This window comes from Macaca mulatta, chromosome 17 (assembly GCF_049350105.2).
Source record: "Macaca mulatta isolate MMU2019108-1 chromosome 17, T2T-MMU8v2.0, whole genome shotgun sequence".
Classification (NCBI taxonomy): domain Eukaryota; kingdom Metazoa; phylum Chordata; class Mammalia; order Primates; family Cercopithecidae; genus Macaca; species Macaca mulatta.
In genome coordinates, this window is record NC_133422.1 from 15,867,590 (window position 1) to 15,886,573 (window position 18,984).

The 18,984-nt window shown below is 38.7% G+C and overlaps 1 protein-coding gene across 2 annotated transcripts in view; it reads right to left on the reverse strand.

Moving 5' to 3' along the window:
• The window catches only part of SOHLH2 (spermatogenesis and oogenesis specific basic helix-loop-helix 2), a 43,604-nt gene extending 24,897 nt beyond the window's left edge, over positions 1-18,707 (reverse strand). For both annotated transcript variants that reach the window (XM_001082320.5, XM_077974260.1), the window contains exons 1-2: positions 17,907-18,707; positions 5,293-5,507 (exon numbers count right to left, since the gene is read on the reverse strand). In XM_001082320.5, coding sequence (XP_001082320.5) covers positions 5,293-5,507; positions 17,907-17,954 — 263 coding nt within the window. In that variant the 5' untranslated portion in view covers positions 17,955-18,707. The remainder of the gene's footprint in view (positions 1-5,292; positions 5,508-17,906) is intronic.
• Between the last annotated feature and the right edge of the window lie 277 nt (positions 18,708-18,984).

Here is an 18,984-nt window from a genome sequence, read left to right on the forward strand (position 1 = left end):
TTAAATACAGTTAAATGATTTTTTAAAAACAGCCTGTTTGCTTTTAGAAATCTTCCTATGTCCATTTTTGAAAACCCGATATTTCAAAAATTTGAAAATTGATTTTACTGACACAAAAATATGTAAGATATGGCTATATGGATTTATATGCCCTGATGACTTTCAAATTTCAAGCTTTACATCAGACAAAGGCGGGATTCTTGGACTTTTGTTATCAGCACAGAATCAATTACCAAACACACACTCCCCTAGCCGTACAGGGACTCCTGCAACCAGTAAGAGTTCCCAGAATCCAATCCTCTGGTCTTAAGCTCAGCTGCTCATTCACATTCCCTACAAATCGATAAGCTAAAAGAGTTTCTAGTTTCTAGGATCAACCAGAAAATGTTCTCTTTTTTGTGAATGAATATTCCTGGAAATAAAACTAAGCAATGCAAAAACAAACCAAAATAAAAATCACTTTTATCCACACCAATTGATACTACTTCCTCTTCTATATACCAAAATCAAATTGTAGGCTCTGAGACCTTCTCAATTAATGTCTCTTTTGTTTTGCAATTTATTTGGGGACAATTCATTTTCCCTCATGTTTCACGATTATGCTGTTTAAGTGTCATGATGTTTCCGGAGGCTACACCTCACTTTTGAGATTGGATACTGATATTCTCGGTTCCATTCCTATGCCTGCCTGCAGTGCCCTCTAGAACTGGAGTCAGCATCAGCTCAGTCAGCAACAGTAACCACCCGCTGTCTTGCCCCCATCCCTGGGTCTGTCTCTGGTAGCTGAAAAAACAAAGATCATATACAAGGGTTTTGAGCTGAGTTGTATACTCTGCTGATCAAAGGGTCTCAGGAAAGCCCTGGCCTCTGCAATCTATCATGTGAGAGGGCCAAAGAGGTGTTATAAGTCCCTGTGAAGCCTGCGGAAATTTCTACCTTTACTTCTCTTAGAGCCATAAGGATTTCCAGGGACAAAAGCCAGTATCATCTTTGGGTTGTGGTTTTCTTGAGTACAGTTACCCATTATTCTGTCCGTGGGGTACATGCAGCCAAACTAACCTGGTATGACCTACATGGGACTTGTAACAAATATTGTTCTCTGTTAATTAATTAAGCTCTGATAGTTTATTTTGGCTATATAATTTGGCTATATAGTTTATTCTGGTGGTGTGCCCTGTTCCCACTCGGCTCTCCCACAGAGTTCCTGCTGCAACACTCCCCATGTGACATGGTGCTAGAAGTTATAAAGACCTAGAGTTGTCCTCAGTTCCTATTCAATTCCTCCACCAATTTGTAGGAAAAAGGTTTTAGTAAAGCTACTTAGGTGTTTTGCTGTTACTGTGTTTATTGTCGAATATTCAGAGGAGTAGGTCATGCAAACTACCTAGTAAGATTTAATGATTTACATTGTCAAGTCAAAGATGTCTTGGAGACATAAAAGGACAACTTGTTAGATCTCTGTGGCTCCCAAGATTGGGTTTTCTTAGTGATCAGTTAGCTGGTCAGACAATTAAAGCTACACGGGGAAGAAATGAAATCAGATTCAAACTTGATTTGTTGACGGAGCAGATGGAGCCACATCCTGCATTCCTTTTTTGTTGCTAAACTGCTCTGAGCTCATGAGAATCATGGAATTTTAACTGCAGAACCATTTCATGGAGAAGAAAACTATAACTCCCTATATACTGACAAGTTTAAAACATATTTAAACTTTCTGTACCTGTCTTTGGAAGTAAGTATCAGGATGTGTCTGAATTATCAAGTATCTGCCCTTTGAGTATGGCTCAATTTTGAGAACTTATCTAAGCCAAGAGTGAAATATCCCTGGAATTCTGGAGCTAAGCATATGAATCCTAAGATGATCTTAAAATATGTTACCACTGGGTAGTGTTTGAGTTCATCTGCTCAATAAAAACACACTCTTTCAATACATTCTTGAGATGAAAACAAATTAGGCAGTACTATTAGGAATGTTAACCTACAAGTGAGATGTGCCATAAGTCTTGAGTCTGTTAAGTACTGATATTTTATGAATGATTAAAGTCAATGAATGATTAGCACCAAGCTTAAAACACAGTTTTGTAAGATTAAATTTAAGAATCTTTTAAGGACGCTGCTTTCATTTTATTCTAAAATAAATATAATATTATAGCTAACAGGCTAAACTTCATCCTTATTTTCAATAAAAATCCATATGTCTTACAGATACATAGATTTGTGATCCTGTGCTCCAATACTGAACACATATACGGCCACTTTCATTCTATCATCAATTCCTCATTCATTGACAGGAGACATAAAGCACCCAGAGAAACAAGAGTAAGGTAAGTAGATGTACATTTTCCTAGACCTACATAGCTTTTGAGATATTACAAGAGGACAACAAAGATCTAAAGAGAAAACTTTAAAATACAGCAGAAGAAAAGTAGAGCCAGGCTTTTCATTTTGGTTTAGTCATTAAATATTAGCCCAAACTCAAAAGATGTAGTACTTTAGGATAGATGAAGGTTTAAACTCCTTACAAATGTGGCGGTACGTGTACAGGGCTCATTACCATAAGAAAAACTATAGGTTGAAAATTGGAAACATCCTCTACAGGGGTTTAAACAATTCAACAAATCATAAACTCATAACGATTCTGAAGGCAGGAAAAGGAACTTCAGAGATATTCATAGCCTCTGAGGACAGCACCAAGAAAGCAAAGCTTACACACACACACACGCACACACACACACACACACACACAAAACCAAACAACTCTGTCCCTTTGCGGAGAGGAGCAAAAAAGCGAGGAGGCACTGCCTGCCTAGGACGGCACTTCTCCCACTCATCCATACATTCACTGGAGCTACAGCAAGGTAGATAACACCTGCTGGCAGTCAAGACCTTCACTGGGTGTTGGGAACAGTGCAACAGTAGACAAACAAGGAATACAAATCCAGGTGTATTCCACAAATTATTTGTTTCCTTTCAAACCAATGATTTCTCTTAAGGCAAAATAACAGAACTACCATTTGCATAGCTATACACTTAATACCTTAATCTACTTTCTTTTCTCTGCTAAGAAATCTTAAATTATGTTACTCAGGGCAATAAAAGCTGCTGAGGTGAGTATCAGACAAGAAATTCTCTCCTCTAACCTTCTAGGTTTTAATATCTGCAACTAAACATAAAGCTGGTTCTTAACAGAAATTCATTCTTATCTTGTTCAAAAGGCAGCTCTGACAGGAAGCAAATGCAAAGCTTTACTCCATTCTGACAGGCATAGCTAGGGTCCTAGTCTTGGAATGGAGAGACCAGCCATATTGAATTGTCCAGGGCTCTTTCAAAACCATATCTATGTTTGATGTACACCCAGCTTGGCACATACTGAACCTCAGAGATGAAAAAGAGGTGGTTTCAATACAAAAGTCAATTAATGACAGACTTCTAGAAAGAAAATGAAGGGAAGAGTAGAGTTCTAATCTAGTTTTGTAAAACCAGTCTGAGTTTTGTAAAAATGAGCCATGTGGTCTTAGGCAAGTCACTTCAGGCTCAGTTTTCTCATCTGTCAAGTAGGGACAATAAAATCCTGCTCCACCTGCCTCATGTAGCTGTGTAAAAAAATTTTAAATATGATATAAATGAGATATTATGATGAGTCCACAGCCAAGGGAAACTCTATTTTTTTAAGGTTTGTAATAAAATAAGCATATTCTCAGAAGGAGGATAGTATACAGCAGGTTTTAGAAGTGGAATTTACTTTGACATAGATAGTTTGCCTGGTGTGACTAGAGTTCATATACCTCATAGAAAGCCAAAAGAAATGCAGACCAGTTGTTCTAAGAAACTCCAAGAGTAGTATCTGTGTGTCTGTCTCTCCAATAAGTAACTCGATGGCTTGGGCTTCTCATTTCAACCTTTCTTTTCCCTTAACATAATTTGCTTGCCCTTTTATTCAAGGATCAAAATATTGGCTCTGAATTGTTTAGCCAAAAAAAGAGGCCTGTCTTGTAATTCTGACAAGCTCTCATATGTTCCAATGTAACTGACAATTCCACTTTATCTATTAAGTGGAAGGAGAACAAATTTGTTCTGATCTAACCCTATCTAAATACATCTTAAGTGGCAGGGAAGAATCTAACTCTCCCACCACTGGACTCCAATTTTCTAGAGCTGGAGTGGGTTAAAAAGAAGCAGAACTTGACCAGGTGCGGTGGCTCACGCCTGTAATGCCAGCACTTTGGGAGGCCGAGGTGGGCAGATCATGAGGTCAGGAGTTTGAGACCAGCCCAACCAACATGGTAAAACCCCATCTCTACTAAAAATACAAAAATGAGCCAGGCATGGTGGCACATGCCTGTCATCTCAGTTACTCAGGAGGCTGAGGCAGGAGAATTGCTTGAATCCAGGAAGTGGAGGTTGCAGTGAGCCGAGATGGCGCCACTGTACTCCAGCCTGGGCAACAGAGTGAGACTCCATCTCAAACAAAAAAAAAAAAGAAAAGAAAAGAAAAGAAAAGAAGCAGAGCTTATATGGAACTGCAAGACGAAACAAGAACACTGGAGGGGGTGGTTTCTGGACCCAGTGAATCCAGAAGGCTCCGTGGCCCCAGGAGACACCTCAGTCCCCAGCTAACAGGACAGAGAGCTGAGAGTGCTCACTTCCTTTAGTGTCTGCCACTACAATTAATGAACCCTGAATAGATGCACCATTTTAATCATACAGTTATTAAAAAGGAGTATGTATGGGAATAACATAAGCGTTGCATACTAAATAAATTTCTATGACAAATTGATTCTTACATTCTAATCCATACCTAGTTTCAAGTTAAAATAATTCTTATAATAAAATACCACAAACTGGAAATAAAAACAACATGTACATAGAATCTCTCCATGAAAATATCCCTCATTTTTTTTTTTAGAAATAGCATCTCACTCTGCTGTCCAGGTTAGAGTGCCATGACATGATCATAGCTCATTGCAGTCTCAAACTCCTGAGCAATCCTCCCATCTCAGTCCTCCAAGTAACTGGAACTATAGGTGCACACCATCAGGCCCGGCTAATTTTTAAAAATTTTTTTGTAGAGACAGAGGTCTCACTATGTTGCCCAGGCAGGTCTTGAACTCCTGGGTTAAAGCAATCATCCCACTTCGGCCTCTCAAAGTGCCAGGATTACAGGCATGAAGCCACGCCCTGGCCCCTCAATTTAAAAAGTAAAATAGAAATATATCTTTTTAGGATGTTTTAAAAAATGAGTTTTTAAAAAAATGGTTCTAAAGATACAGCATCAAGGCTTTTGAAGTTTACCTAATTAACTTGATGGCTTCCAGCTCCTCAGCATTTAGTGAAGAAGGCATCTTCAAGAAAACCATGTTGAATGTGCAATCATCCAAAAGTGCTACTGCCTCCTTCATGTCACTGATGGTGATGGTGACTTCTGCTATGTTTGCAAACAGTTTCTGTACAGTATCAGCCAGGTAGCCCACAGTGACATCTCCAACTAATAAGACGTCTATTTTTGCCTGAAAGAGAAGGAAGCAGAGGTGTCACGTAATTATTACCTAGGCATAGTGAAATGTCATGTATGAGAGGATAAGATAAATAAAGCTCACAAATAACACAACGATTGACTCCATATCTAGTCTGACTGGCTAGACGGTCAACTGTAAGCAGCTCAAGGACAGGAACTATTAATTTCACATCTTCAGTAACTAGAGTAGTGAATAGATCTGAAGGTCATGCTGTTTTTAAACATTTTGCCTACCAATGCTATTTTACTTCAGTTTTTCTGCAAATTTCTCTCTTATCCTATTAAATGATAGAGTTCTTATGACTCAGTTTCCCAAAAGTCTTTCCTGCTGGAAAATCTATTTATTGCTGAAAGGATCAAAGTCGTAACTCTCCCACGTGATTTATTTTGGTGAAACACACATTTCAGGGAACAGAGAAAGATTTAAATTCCTAAATCATAAGAAACACTGAAATAGTCCCTTCAATTGAATGTATGTGCTATTCAAACCTCAATATTGGAACCAAAAAGACTATTTGCATTTGGAGATATTTTCAAGTATATTCAATTAGGAAAAAGAGCATTCCCTTCTTCACCTTTTATTTCTCTATGTTTTATTCTCTACAGCTAATGAACACAACCCACTGAAAATGCCAAAGAATGGGGATGCTTAAATTAATGGAAATAGAAGACAATTGGAAATGCCAGGCCATAAACATCTGTATGAGAAAACAGATTTGGGAGGTGATTAGAGTTGAAGCTAAAAGAGTGAGTGAAGGGGCTGGAAATACTTGTACAAAGAGAAAGGCAGCTTGGCAAAGAAGCAACTCCACAGGGCAGGATGCTGGTGTAAGTGGCCACCGTGGGGCTTCCTTCTCTTTTCAGCCTGGTTTCCTGAGGGTTGCAGGAAAGAACAGGTGAGGTGCAAGAAACTAGGCAAGAGTCAAGTAAGCAAAGCTCGGGCACTTCTACCTGCTCACCTAATTTTCTTCCTTCTTTTTATAAAAAAGTCAATCTTCCTTTACCATCTCTCATATCCTAATTCAATCCCTTCTCTGGAAGCAATTGCTGTCAAGAGTTTGGTGTCTATCCATCCAGACAATTTTTGTGTCAAACATATAAGTACAATACAAACATATGTAGCTTTTCATAAATGGGCTGTTACTATTATTTGAAGTGAGTTGCTTTTTACATTTAACAATATAGTTCAACAATTCCTCAAAAATTCTGATTCACTGGGAACATTCTCATTTTCCAGGTGGTTATAGATTTATTCTCATAAGAGTATGTTTTCTATTATTTGTTGGGGTCAGGGGTGAATGTGCTCATCTGTCATCGTGATCCAGTCTTCCTTATTTTCGATGATGACAATTGATTGAGACATTCTCCCAGGGTTCGGTTTTGATGTTATTACGGTGCCATGACGAACACTTTATAAATACATCTTTGTGCAAATAAGCATATATCCTAGAATCAAAACTAGAAAATCAGAAAGTAAATTTTCACTTGTTTTGCATACTCCAAAGGATACAAAAATTTATATCCCTATAAGCAGTACGTACGAGTACTCATTTCCCCAAACCCTTAATAAAACCGATTGTTCTTAACCTTTAAAAAAATTTTGCCAATATTGTGAGCAAAAAATCTTATCTTTTTTATTGGCATTTTTTGAATGCATAGAGTATCTGTTCATTTTAGTGGCAATTTGCATTTTATTATCACATATTTATTAAGCATGCCCATTTACTCCCTTTGTTCACCTATTTGTGGTTTGTATTTTTCTTATTGCTTTGTGGGAGTATATAAAGTCTGGATATTAGTCAACTACTTTTTTTTTCCAGTCTGTCACTCTGCCTTTAATTCTTTTCTTTCTTATTTTTTGAGAAGGAATCTTACTCTGTCGCCCAGGCTGGAGTGCAGTGGCGCGATCTCGGTTCACTGTAACCTCTGCCTCCCGGGTTCAAGCGATTCTCCTGCCTCAGCCTCCTGAGTTGCTGGGATTACAGGTGCCCACCACCACGCCTGGCTAAGTTGTGTATTTTTAGTAGAGATGATGTTTCACCATATTGGCCAGGCTGGTCTCGAACTCCTGACCTCAGGTGATCCACCCACCTTGGCCTCCCAAAGTACTGGGATTACAGGCATGAGCCACCGTGCCCAGCCCTTTAATTCTGATTATAAGGTCTTTTGTCACTAATAAGTATTTAATATTTAGTAACAAATCTACTGTTTCCTTTATGGCTTTAGTGAATTTTATCTTGTTTTCAAAGCCATTTGTGTTTATGTTAAAAAATGCTTTGGTAGAGTATTCTAATACTGTTAAGGGTTTATTTTTGCATTTAGCTTTTTATCCCAGCTGGAGTTTATTTGGTCATTAATATGAGGTAGGTACCTGTTTTCAGTTTTCTTTTTTAAATGCAGAACTAATTGACCCAACAGGATTACTGAACAGACTAACCTTCTCTCAGTGTTTTCAGGAGCGAAGTTTTCACAATGCCAGGTAGGGGTGTGTGTGTGTGTGTGTGTTTCTGGACTTCATTCTGATCCACTGATCTATTTGCCTATTCCTGGTTAATACCATACTGCTTAATTACTAGCTCTTTATAATGTGTTTTGATATTTGATAGAGCATGTTTCCCTCCTTGTTATTTTTCAATTCGGTTATTATATATTTTCCAACAATTTCTCTTCCAACAGAAATTGGCATCAGTTTGTCAAGGAACCTTGTTAAAGTTTTAATTATGGTTGCCTCTATTTTAACAGTTAATTAGAAAATATGCTTGCTATATTAAGTCATCATATTTAGGAAGTATATATCTTAGAGAATTTGGGTCTTCCATTATGTTCTTCAGTTTTATGGACTTTCATATTGATTTTGCATATGTCCTAGTATGTATTCCCAGATATGTCTTACGTATTCCCAGATATTTCAACATTTGGAGGTCACTGTGAAGGGGATCTCTTTTCTTACTCACTACATTTTTGATTGATTACAGTTGACATATAGAAGTGCTATTGATTTCTGTATAAGGAACTTGCTTCGAGTAATGCACTTTATAGTACTCTCTGTTCAGTTCCAATATATTTCCATTGATTCTTCTCAATTTCCTAGGTAGGCAATCTACCGCCTTCAAAAAATGACACTTTTGTCTGTTTCCAGAATGTATGCCTTTTATTTGACTTTAAAGCATTAGCTACAACATCCAAAACAAGGGTGAGTAACAGGAGTGATAGTAGGTGTTCCTGTCGTGTTCCTGACTTTAGTGGGAATATTTCAAATGTTTTTACTACTAAATATGATACTTACTGAAGATTTCTGATCAATATCCTTTATCAGTTAAAAAAGTTTCTATTTGGAAGCTAAGAATTTTATATCACAAAAGGGTGTTGATATTTATTAAATGCTTTTTCAGTATAACATGATCATATTATGTTTTATTCTTTGATCTGTTAGGCAGAGGCAGTGAATTACATTAATAGATTTCCTAATGTCAAGCCATCACGGTATTGCTGGGATAAACCTATTCATAATATGTAATGAATTCAATTCCTTCACCTTTAGATTTTTGTATCTGTGCTCATAAGTGAATCTTGATATAATTTTGTTTTATTGTATTGCTTTATCTTGTTTAGGCATCAGGGTTATGCCAGCCTTGAAGAATAAAATATTGTTTTATGGTCTTGAATAGTTTATAAAACACAGAAATTATCTGCATCTTAAGTTTAGGTAAAACATGTCTAGAAAACCTGGTTCTGAAGACATTTATAGAGCTGGATCTTACATTTCATTTTATAGTTCCTTACTGATTAATGGTAAATTCAAGTTTCCCACCTTCTCTTAAATGAATTTTGGTCATACACATTTTACAAATCCATTTCATATGGATTTATGTTTAATGTTTTAATTTTATATATATATAAAATTAATAATGTTTAATTTTTTCTTTTTCTGGTAATGCTTTATTGAGAATATGGAACTGTGTGGTCCAATACAGTAGCCACATGTGGCTATTTAAACTTATATTAATTAAAATTAATTAAAGTTTGAAATTCAGTTCAGTTGCACTAGCCATATTTCACATGCTCAACATCCTCATGTGGTAAGTGTGGATTATCAGATGGTATAATTACATAACATTTTCATCATTGTGGAAAGTGCTACTAGGCAGCAAAGTAGAGGGTCTAAATTTTCCTCCTAGTGGCATTTTGTTGTAGCCCACACATTTTTATATACAATGAGTTCATGTTCATTCATTGCTATTTTATAATTTCAGTTGATAGTTCCATTTTAATCTAAAGACTTTTATTAAATACACCTATACAAACGTGTTTATGATTTTCAAGGGGATAGTGTGTTTGGTTTTTTGTTTTTTTGGCTATTTGTTAGTTGCTCATTTCTTATTTCAGTGCACTGTCAACAATGAATGTGTCCTGCATGACATCTACTTTCTAAAATTTGTTGACATTTTCTTCATAGCCTAATAAACAGTTTTTGTTAATCGTCCATGGGTACTTGAAAACAATGCCTATTTTCTCTTGTGCAAAAAGTTCTATGTATCTTTTAGAGCAAAACTGTTCATTCTTTCTTTGCTTATATTAGGTCTACTTGATCTTTCAGTTTATGAAAGAAGAGTACCAAAATCTCCTTAATTATGCTTTTGTCAATTCATCAATTTCTCTAACCATAGGTTATATTTATAATTATGGGTTAAGTACATAAAGGTTCATGATAGTGATATTATATAAAGATACATCTATAATATTTAACAATATATATGTGATCTATGTTTATATAGTATGTTGTTAAATAGTGTGTATATATATATATAGATGATTCTATATAGAGAATACTACTATGTAAAATATACCTCTTTGCCCTTTAATGCTTTTCACCTCAAATTTTATTTTTCTGATATACAGCTTCGTTCTTTATATCCCCTTATTTTGAACTTTTCTTTATCATCTTTATTTTCTGCGACTTTTGTAAATCGCTTTTAATTGAATTTACATGGTTTTCACAATCTGACCTTTCAGTTTTTCATGTATGAATTTAAGTAATTACATTACTGACATTAACTAGTGTACATTAACTTCATTAATGTACTGTAACGAATTAGCTAATATTAATTACTTGTGAACATTTACAATTTAATGTGAAATGACCTTATTCCCTTTCATTTGTTATTTCAGGCTTCCTATTTACTGTAATTTTTTTCTTTTTTTCCCATAGCTACTCTTAGGCTGATCAAATTTTCATTTTTCCATCCTGTTGCTCCTATAATGCTTTGGGACTGAAATCCCTAATTTTTGTGCTTAAGTGCTTAATTGTCTTTTTATCTGGAATTTAGATTTACAGAAGAGTTGGAGAGAGGGTATGGTGAGTTCTCATAAACACCTGACTCAGCTTCCCCACATATTAACATCTTACAATCACAGTATGTTTATCCAAACTAAGAAATTGTGAGGGTTTTTTTTTTTTAATCATGAGAAAGATAACCCTAAGAAACCAATATTAGCATAGTACTATTAGCTAAACTACAGACTTTATTTGAACTTCACCAATTTTTCCACTAATAGCCTTTTTCTGTCCCAGGATCCCATCTGGATAACAGGTTGTACTTACTCCTTGTATCTTCTAGTTTCTTCTAACATGCAATGGTTTCTCAGTTTTTACTGGCTTTTGAGGAGTGCTGGTCAGGTATTTTGTAGAATGTCCCGCTACTTGGATTTGCCTGACATTTTCTCATAATTAGACTGGGACTATAAATTTTGGGTAGAATACCATGGACACGAGTACCTCCTTCTTATGGTGTCATATATCAATGAGAGATTGCCAGGGAGGTTCACCTTGGTCGCTTGGTTAAGATGGTGTCTGTAAGGTTTCTCCACTGTTAAGTTACTTGTTTATCCTTTCCACATTCTTGTTTTCAGAAGGGAGTCACTAAGTCCAGACACACTCAATGGAAAGGGACTAAAGTACCACCTCTTGGAGGGAGGAATATCAAACAATTGTGGATGTACGTTAAAAACCATCACAGTCATTGATAAATATGTTAGTGGAGATGGTTTAAGGCTTTGCAAATATCCCATTTCTCCTTAAAGTTATACCCTCTGTTCCTGCCCTTCATTTGTGGATCTTGCCTGTAGCAATTATTACTATGACATTCAATTGGTGTTTTTCTATTTCCTTCCATCTACATTTATGATTTGGAAATCTTATGTAAGGAGAATATGTTCCTTCTCCCTCATTTATTTATTTAGTCAACTGTTTATTTAAATCAGTAAGGACTTTTGGATATTTATTTTATTATTTGGGTTATAATCCAATACTATCATTTACTTTGTTACTCAAATTACTCCACTTTGGCCACTAAAATTTCAAAAATACTTAATTTTTAGTAAGTATATGTAGCAATTTTTAATTAAGATGTAGAGCTAATCTAAATCTACAGCCTCTCTGCAAACATGGCAGCATCCTTAACACAGCTCCCTCTACCCCATATACTTCTCATGCTATGACTACCTGGAATTTTAGTTCCAATCATTATTATTTACATTTATTAACATTTACACTTAATTTTTGTTTCTCTGATTCTTACAGTCTCTTGTATCTCATATTTGCTTCTTTCTTGGATTCATTTTATTGAATTATAGTACGGGGGCTCAGAAAATTCTTTTAAAGACTGTCTGATAGCATCAGAGTCCTAGCATGTCTGAAAACATCTTCACCGTGTTCTCACAATTCAGTGCAAGTTTTGCCCAGCAAATACTTATAAGGTCAAAATCACTTTGTCTCTGAATTTTCCTTCTGGAATCCAAAGTTGCTAATGAAAAGAATAAGCTGCTTTGTTCTTCTTTAGATGCTTGTCTCCTCTTTTTCCTCTGGGTTCTGATCATTTCTAGGCTGTGTTTGAATATAGACCTTATTCATCCTACTTGGCACCCAGTGGATCTTTAGCTCTGAAAATTTTCTTCTATTATTTATTTGATTACTTCCTTCTTTCTGTTGTCTTTGTCTCTCCTCGTAAACCTTCTATGAGATGCTGGATGTCTTAAATTGATCCTACATGCCTCGACTTCTCTCTCAGAGATTTCCTCATTTTCCAGATCACTGGCTTAGTCTTCAGTCCTTCTAAGTATTATTCTAAGTATTACAATTTCAATCCATTTAATGTAAATTACTAATTTCTAAGATTTTTTGGTAACTTTTCATTACCTGCTATTTTTAGGATGTGATATTCTCTCCACAGATACAAATTCAAATTTTAGAAGTTTTTTTTTTTCCCCCTATTCCTTTACGTCCTAGTTTATTCAAGCTGCTATAACAAAAGACTATAAACTGGGTGGCTTATAAACAACAGAAATGTATTTCTCAGCTTGGAGGTTGAGGAAGTCCAAGATCACAGCACTGGCAGATTAAATGTCTGGTGATGGCACAATTTCTGGTTCATAGATGGCAATTTATTTGTGTTCTCATGTGGTGGAGAAGCAAGGGATCTTTCTTGGGCCTCTTTTATAAGGCACTAATCCCATTCACGAGGGCTCCTCCCTCACGACCTAATCACCTCCCAAAGACCCCATCTGCTAATGCCATCCCCTTAGCAGTAGGATTTCAACATATGAATTTGGTGGAGGGCACAAACATTCAGTCTATAGCACCTTAAAAATCTGTCTCTTTAATTGTTTGATCTGTGCATTTGTCTAGTTCTGTTAATGTCTGGCAATCCTTGGTTTCCAAACATAAAGATGAATCAAGAACTAAGTGGATGTGAACAGGCAATTTCTCCTGCAGTTGGGGTGGTGGTTCCTCAGTGCGGGCCTCCTTTAATGGGACAACTGACTATGGGTTTGGTGTGAGTGCTCAGGACGAGCGAAAGCAACAGCCGAAGAGCAGAGATCTTGGCACCAGCTAATTGTCAAAATCAAGGTGGGCTTTACTCTGAAGACCAAGTATTTTAGTTTATTTTCCTCCTAGGAAGAACTGCCTTTCCTTTCCTCTTTCAGTTACAGAGGTCTGGAAATTACTGATACCAGGAGTCCTCATCCCATGTATAGTTCATTTTCTTTAGAGAAGAGTTCCTGAGTTTTATCTTTCAGTTAAAGGCACCATTGCTCCTGCTTTAGTAGGAGTGAGTTGGGAGAGTCCACAGGGTAAATCCAGGGGGCCAACCTGGCCCGGTGTTCTGTACCCAGCTAATTCAAACCAGGTGAGCATGCTTTGGGCTACTTTCATCTTTGTTTCTGTCAACATGGAGCCTGAACTATCACTAAAATTGTTTTATCACTGCATTTCTTCTCTTTTGTGTCTTTTAAGCTGTGGATTTTCTACTTTTGTTTTAGGTGCAATTGGACCCCATCTGCTTTCTAAATGTCACATTTTTCTGTGGATTTTTTTTTTTTTTTTTTTTTAACATTCACAGAGAAGTTGCTTTGTTCAAACCAAGATCCCATTAAGAACTATGCATTGCATTTGGTTGTTATAGCGCCTTGATCTTTTAATTTGGAATACCTGTCTTCTTTTTCCATGCTATTTACTTAAAGGAATCATCACATTTTGAAGACATCTGCTCTGGAGTTTGGGGTAGACGGGGAGGTTGACCTGTGTGCTCAATCATCACGTGCCAATCTCCTTCACCTGCACTACCCTACACTAAACAGGATACAAATTTAAACTCCTTAGCACGGTGTTTCATAGCCTGCTACCAACCTACTTCACCAACTTATTTCCTTCTACTTCCCTCAATGCTCTATATTCCAAGAACACAGCACAACACTTTTAAATGAGTTTTGAAATATGGAATTTCTACAGTAGAGAGTGTTGGGACCCTACTAGTGTGTTTCCTTTACATTTTATAAATACTGCTCATTTCCAGCCACACTTTAGGAGCAACATGGGACTCTAAGCCTTTGTGATGCCTGTGAGTGCAGACTGTTTGCGAATCTCCACTACAGCACATGATTTCTTCTATACAAATATATTCTTTGTGAACCCAAAACCAAACAATGAAACACTCATTAACAAGTGATCACAACAGAAGCAATTATGGTTTTGTTTTTTAATTAACCTGATTAATGGAAGCAAATATGAAAGCCCAAAAATAACCTATCTAGTAAAATTAGGGTGTATGACCATATAATTGATCTTCCAAACTGAGGCACTTTTGAGAATGAATTATTAATAATTACACTAAAATAACACATATAAACTAGGGTGTCCTGGGATATAGTTTGTAAAACTTTATATTAGTAAGGTTTATTTTTTCTTTTAAAATATCCTGCCACTTTATGTATCTGCTTAAATATGCTTGATGTCTATTCTCTCCATAGATATTTATTGAGCCCTTACTATAGGACAGACACAGGGCTGGGTCCTAGGAACACAAGGTGAACAAACAAGACAAGGCAAGGTCCTTGCCCTCATGGGGCTTACATTCTAACAGCCCTCTTCTCTGCTAAGAAAGCATGGCGTTCAATCCTTGGAATATAGGAAGAATGGAGTATGACCAGTTCTACTAAGGGTGTTACTAATCCTTTTTCAACAGCTTGATGCAGTGGGAAGGGAGCAAAGCCATTTGAGGCAGACAGACCAGAGTCTTGTCACTTAGTTCAACTATTTACCAGTGGCTTTGAATAAGACACGTAAGCGATCCTCGTCTGAAGGATCAAAATACTTACGTTGCAAGATTGTTATGAAAAGTGTTTGTATAGTGCCCTGCAGGTGGTAGTTATTGCCATGTTTTTGCAAGTAATACCGAACCTGAGCACAAAGAACACAGAAAATGTCAAATCAACCTAGCAGGGGAGGGACCAGAGGAGAGGGGAAAACGTGTCCATGCTGGGCTCTGCACTGTTTGAATCACAGTGCTCAGGAAGCGGGGCCTCCTGCAGAGCATAAAGTTTAGAATAACAGAAATCAACTGCCTAGCTTGAGCCTTTCCCTAGCTAGCACATGACATTCTGACTGCATGATACCCCTCAGAGGCTCAGTTCCCAGTGTCCCCAGAATCTCTCGGCCTTTTGGGAAAAAAAGGTCAAGAAAGAGTTATGAAGGGCAGAATATGCGTAGTGGGAAGTAGGAAGAAATCTGAGGGTAGCTAGGAAGACGATCTGGAAAGGGATGAGGAGAAACAAGCACCGCTAACCCACCGTTCTGTGCAGGAGTCTGAAGTTTTTGCATAGTGTCTTGCACCATGGCACAGAGGGGTATGACATAAAGCAGCTCCGGAAAGAACTGATGTGCTCTCTTGCCAAATGCTTCTTTCCCTGCCTTACAAAATCAGGGCCATAGCACACTTGGAATGTTAATGGACAAATCAGAACACTGCTCAAGTCCACTATCCCAATTCCAGTTAACTCAAATTAAGGGAATAGTTTATAATCAACATAAATCTGAATGTTTATTTAGTTAAAAATATCTTGTTGACAATGTAATATGAACACAGGTGATGAAAAAGATCTATTGATAAAAAGAAAAAGGAATAAACATTTCTAGTATATTCTGCTTGGAAAACTGCCTTTTAGTACATCTAAGATTTTCACCTGCAAGCAATAATTTGAACCAATGCTAGGCTTCGTTTGATGAAATATCTTTTTCTGTTTGAATTGCTTACTACACCTTTGTAAACAAAAGTAATATGTATTCATTGGGAAATACTAAAAAAAATCAAAAAAAGAAAACTGAAATTCCACCACTCAAGGTAAGCCCTATTAACCTTGGTACATACCCTTTAAGTGTGGGCGGTTTTAATAACACGACATCATTGTCACCAAGACACTTCATCCACTGTTTCATTTCTGTGATCACAGTAACATGCAGGGCACTCTAGTCTCTACAATTTTTAAGACACTGGATTTCCATTTGCAATCTGTGGCAGGCTAAACCCTTAATTAGTAACAGCAGGTGCTGAAGTGCTTAAAGCAAATCACTCCTACATTTTAGTGAGTTGTTATTTATGTCACTCTTATCACCAGGAGCAGAGCAGCCCACAATCAGCAGCAGCTGCAGGGCTGAGGCTCTCATGGGGCAATTGTGGGCCTTCAGTTTCCCCAGGAGTCAAGGGATTTAAACAGCTCTATCTGGAGAAACTGAGCAAGCGGCTCTTCTCACAAAGGCACACAAAGGGGTCAGTTGGGGCTTCACACTCTCTTAAGGGAAGGAAACCGCAATTATTTATGTTCTACTAGATAATCAGATATTTCATTCAGAATTCGTTTTGTGCAGCTTTGCCTAATCCTGCACCATAAAATACTATTTTTCCTTAGAGTTTAAATAGGTTCTTCCATCTTGAAAAATTAAGAAAACCTGTTAAACGGGTCCACTTCAGAGGGATCCTAATCCCATTTCAGAAAGTCTGCTCTTAAGGAGAGGAAATTAAGTTTGCAGAGTGTTCTAAGAGGTAACAAGACTACACTCAGCACGAAAGGTTGCCCTCTCCTATTTATCAAGATGCGGAAAATAGGAAGATGAAAGCCCCTCTCCCCAGCTGGCCTTGCTTTCTGGCCTGGGGAGGTTTCGTCTATGCTTTCCTCCTCGTGGGGTAATCACCTTTCACTTTTATCGAAAACAGTTACAGAAGTGATTTTGTGCTTTGCTAAAGGGGCTGAAAAATTAAGGTACTTTCAAAAGAGGCCAGTGGGCTTTTTTATTTCCATGCAGGTGGTAAATGCGTGCAGAGCAGGTCCCCTTCCCACCACGGCTTTGGTTCCACACAAAGCTGCCTATTTGGGTGGAAGCTCCACGAAGGACACTTTGGGATGCCACGCCAGTGCGCAAACTGAAAATAAGCATGCCCAGCTGTGCCGAGACCGGACTGCAGGGAAACAGCACGCCTAAACTTTCTTATATTAAAAATAAAAATCATTCATTTTTGTCCAGTCGCCAGCCCCAGAGTGCCTACAAAATCGTGTTTCTAGGTAGCTAACTCTACAAGTGGCCTTCTGCTCGAAAACTAAGTTGGGCAAACGTCAAGGGAAAGATTTTTTTTTTTTTTTCAGTTGGAGAATTCACATTTATTGAGTAACTGATGTGATGCAATCTGGAATTTTTTGGATTCCATTAAGTTTCACTGTGAACATTTCATCTGTTACTGGGTTTTCTTTATAACACGATTCAGTTCTCTTTCTTCCTTGGCCTCCTCTCCTGAGATAAATCAGCCCCGTCCCCCGACCTCAGGCCCAAAGGGCCTGGTGGCACCCGGGGGCACCCTCAGAAGCCGGGTCCGCGCTTCCCCAGCTCAGGGCCCGGGGATAGTGGACTCGCGCCCTGGAAGGGGCCCTTCCTGCTACCCGCTCCTCGCGGTTCCCCGAGAATGAGAGCTCCCCGGGCCGGGCACTGAGGGCCGCGGGGGCAACCGGCCCAGGACCCGCCCGCGAGGTTATAAACGCAGCTGCCTCCCCTTCCTCAGCCTCTTACCTGGCCCGAGATCTGGCCGTGCTCCTGGCAGATAATTGAGGAAGCCATGGCCGCTGCGCACGTGCTGGGTCCTGGGGCAGCCTTCCAGCAGGAGGAGCTCCACAGCCGCTGCGTCCCGGGCCCGCCCCCTGCACTAATGGCTCCTGGCCGCAGCTGAGGGCGAGCACGCCCCGGGCGCGCTTAAAGTGGCCTTGTCGCCTGTTCTGGCGCCTGGGGGAGAGGCAGGCCGCTCTGAGGGTTCCCCGCGGAACCCGGGTCGGGGGCCTGCCCTTGGGGGCTACTCAAGCTGTCCTGGGGGCCCTTAGAAGACCGCGTCATTAGCAGACTGCGCACTCCAAGTCCCCTTCCCAGGGCAGCTCTCACGACACTAAGCCCCGCGTAGTCACTCCCACTGCGCCGCCTGGGGAGGGGGGAGGCAAGGCGTCACCTCAAGATGGTCTAAACATTTTAAGAAGTCTTTCTTATGGGCAGTCTTTCCAGTTTAAATGTTAGGAATTAGCAAACACTTGGGTTTGTTTTGCTCTTTTCTAAACAAACATAAACAGAGGACAGGGAAGGCGAGTACTTTTACGGTGCTTTCTTTCCAAGCCACTAAGAAATTTAAAATGTTAGGCCGGGTACAGTGGCTCACGCCAGTAATCCTAGCACTTTGGGAGGCCGAGGCGGGTGGATCGCTTGAGATCAGGAGTTCGAGACCAGCCTGGCCAACATGGTGAAAACCCGTCTCTACTAAAAATACAAAAATTAGCCGGGTGTGGTGACGGGCGCCTGTAATCCCAGCTATCTGGGAGGCTGAGGCACAAGAATCGCTTGAACCCGGAAGACGGAGGTTGCAGTGAGCTAAGATCGCCCATTGCACTCCAGCCTGGGCGACAGAGAGAGATTCCGTCTCAAAAGAAAAAAAAAAATTAAAAATATTAGAAACACTTCATTTTTGTGCTGTGATTTAACAAATACTGTCCCTATTTTGTCAACGGAAACAATGAGGCGATAAAATTTACTCGTGGCTGCTGCTATGTAAACCCCTCTACTCAACCTTCACTGAACATTTTACTGAGACCTATTGGGCGTCAGGACA